Source organism: Volvox carteri, assembly GCF_000143455.1.
Source record: "Volvox carteri f. nagariensis unplaced genomic scaffold VOLCAscaffold_17, whole genome shotgun sequence".
NCBI lineage: Eukaryota > Viridiplantae > Chlorophyta > Chlorophyceae > Chlamydomonadales > Volvocaceae > Volvox > Volvox carteri.
The window spans coordinates 1,061,696-1,071,671 of NW_003307560.1; the positions used below are offsets into that span (position 1 = coordinate 1,061,696).

The window sequence follows — 9,976 nt, forward strand, 5'->3', positions numbered from 1 at the left end:
AGTATCTGTTGCCTACTTGAATTGCAAGAGCATCGCACCGCATTCACATCAGGTGGTTTTCGTACGTACCACGCTGTTCGATGTTGCTGCCGCGATAGGGAAGCGACGCTCTGCTGGGTTAACTGATCCTGTCGAGTTCTGGTACGACCCTCCGGTACCTGCTCCTGATGCTGACGTCGCTCCCTCCTTCGCCTTTCTCCGTTTCTAAAGGTTTATCTATGAGGTTTCGAGGTAAAGAGTGCCAGTCCGATGCCTCCATTCTTATCGACACTGGGAACATGACTTCAGCCCTCTTTAAGTGCAGTTTTGCTCGTCACATGGGTTTGGCGATTCAACCGTCGGACCGTTGGTTGTACATCCCACCCTAACGGTCATACATTAGGATTGCTGGCTGCACCGCCCCCCCAGGTGGTCCGTACTGCAGGACCAAAGCGTGGCACTGCACTCGGGGGACAGTGAGCTCACTAACTTGCTGTTTGTTGATGATGCATCACTCTTAGCCACTGGCTGTGAGCGGGCACAATGCCTTCTTGGTTACTCGAGATGTTTTGCAAGGCGACTGGGATGGCTGCTAACGGAGCCAAGTGTGAGGTGCTTGTCTTCAGGGGCACACCTACTGAGTGGGGGTCGCTCGTGGGTTACGTGTACCGGCTGGGCGGGGAGATGTTGCGTGTATTGCCCCATAATGAAGCGGCACAGTACCTCGGGATGCACTACGGGACAGGCCAACGGTTTGCCGCCTGCACTTCTCTCTGTCGTGAACAGAAACGTACCGTACCCAAGCTCAACTTGTCATTTTATAATGCGCTGGCCTTGCCTGTCCTTTCCTACGAAGTGCAAGTGTGGGGATCCGGGTTTTTTAATGTGAACTTAGGGAATGCAGTACAGTACAAGCGGGTACCTACCTACACCTTTTCGCCTCATCTGTCGGTTGAACGCCTCGGCTGTGTGTCGGTATGTGCGTGTAACGGCAGCACGTGTCAGACCCCTCTGATGTCGAGCCCCTACCCCCCCCGGGGGTATGCGGTCCCGCAGTATCCGTAACGCACCCAGCNTGAGCCACCAGCNTGAGCCACCTCCCGGGTCCCCCCCCGTCGCCAGCACCAAGTGAGGGGCGTGCGCACGTACTCCCCCGGCCACGCGCGCGGGTGCGTGTGGGTTATAGGACCCCTCCTCGCTCCCACCGCAGCCGCCGTCCATACAAATCTGTGAATACATCCGTACATCCGTGCTGTCGTACAACCGTATATCCCCCAAGCCGAACGTCGCAGTATGCAGTCCTCAACGTAACGAGTAAGTACGAACATTTTATATTGTGTGTTTTGTCGGAGAGAAGCAACCATGTGTGTGTGTGTGCGTGTCTCATGGCGTGTGTCGTACACAGGTGTCATGTGACCAAACCTATTTCCAGCCCAAACCCCAAATGCCAGTTCTTAACCCATGTGCAGGACATACATACACAGCTCCGAACCCAACCCCAAACCGAATCCAATGCGCGTCTCCATTGACACTTGTCTCGCTCTCCCTCTCCTCCTCTCTCAAACAGCGACCCTTACCACGACCCTCGCAAAGCCAAGTCACAAACTCCTGCCAAGACAAATATTTGCCAGCGCCAAAATAATTTACAAGACACAATCCCGCTAGCTAGCTAGCTAGATATTCATGGCGGGTTCGAAGGACCCTCCTGCACGCGCCCGGAAAACACCTTCCCTCACAGCTGCGGGAACCGATATCGCAGGACCGAGCCAAAGTACAAAACTGACACAATTGTACAAACACGTGCCATATCCGTATTATGCCGTATTCCGTACTCCGTACATGCTGCAGTACAACAAACGTCGAATATACATTCGGGAATGGCACACACGCAAGAGAGCGGTCCTCGCTTTTGCAACACGCGCGCACAATCATACCACTTGGGGTGCCATGTACGTCATGTCGTACATGGCCTATTGCGGCAACGGAGGCGGCGCCTCTGTCGGTGTACCGCTAGATGCTTCTCCCCCCGGGACCTGGGGACCTTCCCTACCAATACCCGGCACGGCTGTAGCGGTCAAGATTGGTAGATCAGGATCAGGACAGGCACCCGATAGCTTAGCGGCACCCGCCACAGCGGCACCCTCCTGTTCCGCACCTGATCCAGTTCGGGAGACTGTTTGAGAGCGCTGCGGAGTGACGCCGCACGGGTCGTACACGTACGTGAGCATGAACCCCTGCGCCGTACGTCATACAACCGCATGGGTTACATGGTTTGGTGAGGCGGGGGGAGGCGCAGAGAAGGATGACATGATGACGACCTGCATGAAGAACTGCGTTTCACACCCCAATACGCGAATGATGCTGCGCTTGGTATTCTTTGAGTGGGTGAGTGAGTGAGTGAGTGAGAATATGCCCCCCCCCCTCACTTCTCCGGTAAACAACTCTGTGAAGAGAACTGCGTGGTGGCGGATCCGTGGGCATGTGGACCAGTGCGAATAAAGAGCGAATAATACCAGGAAAGAACAATAACATCAATTCCCAACCGTCAACTGCCAACTCCCCAATCCGTACCTTGCCCTCGACGGGAATTCCCCCCGTGGAAAGAAACCCGTCGGCCGCGGCGCACAATAAGGCCCGCGTGGCCGCAGAAATGTGTACGGCACCAGGTACACCCGTGGACTCCATTCGGCTGGCAACGTTGACTGGGGCGAGAAGGGAAAGAGCGATACACAGATTCACGCACGGAAGGGGGAGGAGGGGGAGGAGGGGGAGGGGGAGGAGGGGAAGGGGAGGAGGGCCCGGCAACATGCGCTGCCAACAGAAACCGAAAACTGAATTAAAGTAAAATCTTGCGAAGCTTGTGGAAAGGTAGGTTTTCACGTACGATGTGCGGACTTGCCTAGAAATACATCATCTGTCGCAGCAAGCTTCGAGCTACATACACGTGGAGCTACGTACGGCCCCCCCCCGTGCTGCCCTGGAGGCCAGTGGTCGACCTGTAGCCCGTAGGCCTTGCTCAGTCCCGTACACTTCCGTACTATGATATGTACGACGATGCCGTACAATGCAGTACCTCCGATGGTCTCGACCTTGTAAACTTGATGCTTCTCCACCAGCTGGTCAAAAGTGGTGAAGAGGTCGTTGAGGAACGCCATGACTCGGTGGGGTGGAACCTGACCACACATGCTGGTGAAGGAGGCGATGTCTGTGTACGGTACATAGAGAATTCGAACCATCATCACGTAAATTACACGTGCACATGGGGTAGGAAGAGATTACTGAAGACACAACTTTACGAGTATAACAAAATATTAAAAAATTCAAAAACTTCAAGCATCCATTATAATAAAAAGGTAAACAGCTCATGGTGACAGTGTATTTTGTATATTATGTAAGCGAGGGACCGTGCGTCAGTTACGGTAAAGTACGGCAAACCGTTGTCGTCAGTTGAAACCGTTGTCGTAATACCCCGGGCGCTATGTCGAACCACCGCCACACACAGTTCAGACACACCCCACCGGCAACCCACCTGCGAACAGCACCGTCACCTCCTCATGCGCTCTCGCCATGTACTGCTGTGCGCCGCTCAAGGCTCCGAAACCACCACACGAGGGCGTGGAGGGTGAGGTGACGCTGTGACTGTGGCTGTAGCTGGAGGGAGCCCAATGCTGATTGCGCGTTGGGGAGCTGTAGCGGGCGGACAGGTGGCGGCGGCGATGGGTGGGTGGTGGCGACGGGGGCCGCTGTGGCGGCCGCCTCCGTTGCGTCGCCGCAGAGGCCCGGCGGCGCTGGGGCGCATGCGGCGGCGGCGGCGGCGGCAGTAGCAGCAGCGGCGGCGGTGACGGCGCCGCAGCTGTCAAGGCCGCAAGGCTCTGCGATGTTATCACCGCTCGCATGAAGTTGATGACTGAAGCAGCCGAAGCTTGTACGATCGTCGCAACTGTCGTACACTCCATGGGCTGTGCAGGTGCTGTGGTTATACGACGCCAGGCTAGCGCAGGTGCCGGCTGGCCCACGCCACGTCCGCCACACGACAGCTGCCTGCCGGCGGTGGCGGCGGCACCGCCGCTGACAGTGTAAGTCGATGACAAGGAGGAAGTGCGCACCAGGGAGGGACATCCGCCGCCGCCGCCGCCAAAAGCCGATGTACGGCGCTTGTCTGACGTCATCACCTCCAGCACGTGTCTCGGAAAGACTTCTTCAAGGATGCGGTGCTGTACGGCGGGTGGTCGCGAACCCGCCGTCGTACCATCCATGAAGCATCAAGATCCAGATCCAGGTCCAGGGAAGGTGAGCCGATGAGAGCACGGCCCAAAAGAAAATGGGATCAAAGGCCACACAGTTCGTTTTGAATTTCATTCCGCAAAGCTGGAAGGTACACCATTCAAATCCCAACGGATGCAATAACATTTATACATATCGCTTTGGCTTTTTCATTTGTGACTGCACAACAAAGCTCTCTCACCTCAGCATCTAAGACCTGTCTAACCTCCAGCTCAGCCTGCACGTACGGCGTGACGTCATGGAACGCGAGCACCAGATTCCATTCCGTTGAAACCGGATCCAGAAACAGGTTTGCTTGAACCTCATGCCAGCAGCAGTTGCTAACGTACGGCGGCGATGCACTGGGCAGAAGCGGTGACGGCGCCGCCGCCGCCGCCGTCGCCTCGGTATGCGCGAGCTCCTCTCCCGCCGTCGCTAAACTGGTCGTAGCACCGCTCGACGCAGAGAATCCTCGGAGGCCGCCGCCGCCGCCGCCACCGCCGCCGCCGCCGCCGCATGAAGCTCGCACGCTCGTCACGCTGGCGCTTAGGACTCTCCGCGCCGCCGTCGCTGCTGGCGCCGCTGCCGCTGCCGTACTAGCTACCAGGGGCGGCGCCGCAGCTGTCAAGGCCGCAAGGCTCTGCGATGTTATCACCGCTCGCATGAAGTTGATGACTGAAGCAGCCGAAGCTTGTACGATCGTCGCAACTGTCGTACACTCCATGGGCTGTGCAGGTGCTGTGGTTATACGACGCCAGGCTACAAGACGTGAGCTTATGAATCCTCTCACTGCCTCCATCCTCGCCCGTAAGAACAAAGTCCCCGATTCGTTTAAAAGCCTCAGTCCTTACCCCGAGAAGTTTGGTGTCGTGTAGTCCTCAAATGAAATGCTAGGTCCAAAAAGATTTTTACAGTTGTCACAACCCGAATCATGGAACTGCAAAAGGGAATCGGCTGAGCAGCGTCCTCAACGCTCCACCGCAACAAACACCGCACCTGGTTGCGCGACTTGATTAGGCGGCACACGTAGCAACAAACAAGATTCTTATTGGTAAGAGCAAAGTCAGAAGGGTCCCGATTGCACTCGCCGTGTGCTGGGACGTCAGCGACCCGTTCCATTTCTGGGCTCCGGGCCCGTTTCTACGTAGATGCTTTTCTACTCCTAGTACCGTATTAAGCGTATATATAGGATGCACCACACCTCAGGCTGCCCGGAGAAAAATACACGGAGAACGGAGCTGCGCAGCGACGCTGCCGGTATCGTTGCTGTAAGGTTGGGCTGACTACAGTTTCAAATTTAAACATATACCGTAGAGGCAAGGAGGTGCATAAATGAAGAATACCGTCACGAATTCAGCTATTGGAAGAGGTCCGAGGCGATTGTTGCAGTTGGGGGTTGGCTGTCGTACCAGAAAACCTGCCGAGGTTGTCCCTCAGCCCGGGGAGTACATTGGATTTCCGGGTGCGTATTGTGCAGCACGTAGAACTTACTTTAATTGGTGGGTGGCGGATGCTTTGGTGTGTGGGCCCTTGGGGCTTCTCCTCGCGTCGAAAAGGCATGATCAAATTGCAATAGCCGATAGGTTCAGGTTCGCAGGGAGTCGGGGTTACGTTCTGCGCTTCCTAAGCCCAGGCTTACATGTGTTTGAATCGATGCCTGTAGGGCTGATGCGTGTAACACATGCAACTAAAACCGAAGCCAGGACTCAGAACCATGCCAAAACTCAAATGCCCGAAATTAGCTTCATATCAACAGTTAGATATTTTCATTCTAGACACGTATATTATTGCTTTATACGGCTCGGAGCTGGATAGCTCAGGCTTTTGTGGGTTTGACTGTAATGCACCTAGGTCGTCCAGGCGCCTTCGACGGTTGAAGTTGGAGTTGTCCGTCTCTTGTCTTCCCAGAATGCATGAGCTATGAAATGTTTTGATTGTGTTGGAAATGACCGACACTCATATACCAGTGAATGGTAGCCACAGTAATAGGACCCAACGGGGGTCCGGCGCTTTGCTGGTCTTAACAGGTTATGAGCCCCGAATGGCGCATTGCGCTGCCGAGAGGTCGCCGGGTCTTAACAGATTGCATTAAGGATCAGGCAATTGGATAGCAGCACCAGGAAGACTACATTGCAAAGTTTGTCCTCACAATTGCTTCTGTTTGCCCGCTTACAGGCAGAAACTGGAAGATCTGCGTGATGAATGCTGTGAGCAGGACGACAATTACATCTACCTTTCAGCGTGCGATGTTCCGTGTCTCGTCCGTGTCTCGTCCCATGTTAGGGCTCGGTGACATGGAGCGACGGGGAGATGACATGCTGGGCCTAGGCGTTCAAAGCAAACAGGTTAAGCAGGAACTGATGATTTCGACAACCTTTAGTGTGGGCTTTGATGGGGTACGTAGGCGTTGCGTCCAGTGCCGTTGCGTGCTGTACTGCACTTCGCAGTGCAGTTCGTCGTACCCTGTGCAGCGCCTGGTGTATTGTCCGGTGCCATGTTGGACGTTTCCTTGCTATCGTGTTCGGCTGGCGGCTGGCAGCAGAAGCGGCAGCAGCAGCAGCGACAGTGATCGTTACAAGGCAAAGCAAACACCTGTAGGATTGCGTGATGGATAAGATTTTATGCATGTCTTTTCGCTCGTGAACCCAAACGAGACGGCCTCATGAACCACCTCATCGTACCTTGCTGATTATTCCTTCCCCTCCGCCCATCCTCCTGCCCCGTCCTCCCGCCTGTCTCTGGTGCGTCCTTATGGCTGCGCGGCGGCCGTATATCAACACCAATGCCGAGGGCGCAACGATTGGGCGCTACACGAGCTGCAGTCCTTGCATGAGCCCCTGGATTTCAAGATACCTCGCGCTTTGCGGTTGGTCGTACTGTTTAGGGTTTTCAGTTCCGCATTTTGTTGGGAGCGTGCAATCATGTCTGCCGTGCAATCATGTCTGCGGTCTGCTGCGACAGCAGCAGTAGCAGCAAAGCAGTAGCAAAGCAAACGATACCATCCCCTCCCGCCCCGCCCCACCTGTTCCCCGAACCGCGTACCCTCCTTTTGGCCGGCGGCGCTTGGCGGTATCTACGGTGCAAGCACCCTCCAGATGATACATGCGGTAAGTCGGCGATATGGATCCGTGCCGTATCGTGGCGTGTACTACATGTTTCGTATCGCCGTGCCGATTGTGTTTTCCTGCGCCGCGTATCGCGTGATTATGCAGTCGTACTTGGCTGGCGGTTGGTGGCAGCAGCAGCAACAGCAACAGCAGGAGCAACAGTAGCAAAGCGCAGCGGAGCAGACCCCTTAAGGAAAGGTGTCCAGCCCTAAAACAAAGTCCGGATTAGCGTTGCTAGCCGCCATCCAAGCATGATTGCTGTGTATCTCAGTATGTGCCTGTGTTTAATGACCTCGTTGTGGGAAACGCTGCCCGTCGCGGTAATGGACGCCGCGCTATCGCTCCACAACGACGCCTTCCGGCAACTGCTGCCACGGTACCGCGGATATGAATGCCACACGGTACGGTGCGGTTCCGTACAGTAACGTACGGTGCGGTACGGGTGCAAGGGTTTCAAATAAAACCTGCAGTAGCATGTCGTAAAACACAGGATTGCGGAAGTGGTCTCCCTGGTAGTGGCCTGAAGTGGTCTCTCTCGCTTCCCTGCGCGGGAGTGCACTGTCTGTCTGTCACCAGGGAGCAGTTTTTCCGCAGGAGGGCGGGTGGTGCATAGGAGGTGAGATAGAGAAGGATAGGAACGGTTGAGAAGCGCCAAGGCCTCGCCGGTGTCCGTTTTTAGTAGTCCCTTAGGTGGAGCTGCCAAGAGCGCACCACTCGCCAGCCCCACCTCCGCGTCCGTTGTTCGTGTCGCTATTTGCGCGAAGCGGGACTTTGCAATGCAGGGCCCCACCACCGCATGCTCGCCTGATGCTCGTACGGTGGGTTTCTACCCGCTCAGGTTATGGGCTCGCGGACGGGTAAAGGAGGTAAGTGCGCTGTTTCTAGGAATTGGGACGTTCTCTGACGCGCTTGTGTTTTCCCTTTATCGTTCTTCCCTAGGGTGGCAGAGGCGCCTGGCTCCGCTGTCTTCTTCCCGAGGCTCGTGTTGGTGCTGCTGTGGCGGCGGCGGCACCCCGTCGTGGTGCTGAGGGGGGCTGAGCACTTCACTATTACGAGTGTCAGTATGTGCGTTGATTTGAGTTGAGGGATGTGTCCAGCAGATTACCAATCTGTTTCGGCTGTACGGGCGATTAACTGGTCGGTTGCTATCGGTTGTGGTGTCGTGACTCTTCCGTGTGCCGTAGTTTGTGGAGCATCATCCTATTGTGTTTTTCATGTCGCGGTACGGTACGGTACGAGGATTAGTGATAACTGCACAGTGGGCTTTGGCCGGAGGCTGGCGGCACAGCAACAGCAGCAGCAGCACTGTGTCGTACCGTCGAGGTATATTGCGCGCTTGATTTGCTATGAGCCGGCAATAGACACAACACACGCTGACTTGTCCACACACACGCCCTCCCCGCTTGTTTCTCACTGTATGTCCGCATGAACCTGGTCCTGCAATCAACATGATGGTCTGCTGCTGCTGCTGCTGCTGCTGCTGCTGCTACTGCCGGAGTTGAGTACCTTCAAGAGCTGCGATTACTGGCGGGTGCCTGAGGGAAATTTCTTGCGAATCTGTATATGGCAAGGAGCAGAGGGTGCGGTTAGGCCAGAGGTGAAGCCAGTGCGGCGGCGGTGGTCGTGGAACTGGTGGCGGTGGATGGCGCGATGGACATGGATAGGGTGTCTATATTTTAGATTCGGCCCCGGTGACCTATTTCCATGTGGGTTCGAGCCCCACCGTGATCGAGGCTACAGCCGAGCTCGCGGCTAAAGCTTCACCTTGTCAACACCTCTCTATTTTCTCGTTTTTATCCAATAGATATGTCTAGCAGAAGATAAGGAGAAACTGCAGTAGCAGCAAAGTGCGGTTGTCCGATACGCGCTGGATGAGAAGCGGCGCCAGTAAGCGCCACATCCAGGCCGCGTGCCGTTGGTGTGTAAGTATTTCAACAGTTCGTAGCGCCCGCGTGCGCTTTGGTCGTCAAGCCCTGCACCCGCGTCGGCTCCCTTGTTGTGTGCACTTCGGTATCTTACCGTTACATTGCCACCATTTATCTATGACGCGGCAATTGTCATTTTAGGAGACTTCGGACTGGAAAATTCACCTGCAAAATTGAAAATAAACACAGGAAGGCAGGATCTGCCAGGTAGCGGCTGCAGGGTGAAGATATGAACCCCCTGTCCCATACATCATACATACACTCTCTTGCACTTGGATGTGTCGGACCGTCTGTCTTGCAGCCACCCTGTGGACCACTATCAGGCTACCGCAGCTCGGTCGGCATCATGAAGGCAGCTGCTGATTACATATTGTCACTTGGTGTTGGGATGACAGCACAGTGATGGAGCTGATCATGAACTTGTTGGGGCAAGGGATGGATGGCAACAAGTGATAGGGAACGGAAATGTGGCGGGAAGGGGCTAACGGGCGAGGGTGAACGGGAGGGATATAGGGTGATAGGGAGTTGGGCGGTGCACGATCTCGCTGCTCACAGCAGTGCTGGGTGACAATGATGGTGCATCGATGGATGACCTTGAAAGAAGAAGCTACGGATGGCTTAGCCCTGTCAAAGGAAAGCTCCCCATGATGGTTCCATGGCGCCCTTGTTCGGGCCGCAGTCCCTTTTGTAAGCAAACGTGAC

General features: G+C 55.5%; 2 protein-coding genes across 2 annotated transcripts in view; one reads left to right on the top strand and one right to left on the bottom strand.

Annotated features, from left to right (window-relative positions):
* Window positions 1–1,949: 1,949 nt before the first annotated feature.
* On the bottom strand, window positions 1,950–5,556 carry VOLCADRAFT_104594 (uncharacterized protein; the record flags this gene model as incomplete). The annotated part of the gene is made up of 7 exons (XM_002950154.1): window positions 5,239–5,556; window positions 4,445–4,969; window positions 3,509–4,193; window positions 3,053–3,184; window positions 2,551–2,681; window positions 2,135–2,213; window positions 1,950–2,044 (listed from the first exon to the last, which is right to left on the bottom strand). The coding sequence occupies exons 1-7, from the start codon at window positions 5,359–5,361 to the stop codon at window positions 1,950–1,952; spliced, it is 1,770 nt and encodes a 589-aa protein (XP_002950200.1). The 5' UTR covers window positions 5,362–5,556.
* Window positions 5,557–5,574: 18 nt separating this feature from the next.
* Window positions 5,575–9,976, top strand: part of VOLCADRAFT_90563 (uncharacterized protein) — a gene marked incomplete at both ends in the record, with an annotated part of 9,550 nt that continues 5,148 nt past the window's right edge. The window contains 3 exons of the mRNA XM_002950036.1: window positions 5,575–5,611; window positions 6,418–6,638; window positions 8,188–8,215. Of these exons, the coding sequence (XP_002950082.1) occupies window positions 5,575–5,611; window positions 6,418–6,638; window positions 8,188–8,215 (286 nt within the window). The remainder of the gene's footprint in view (window positions 5,612–6,417; window positions 6,639–8,187; window positions 8,216–9,976) is intronic.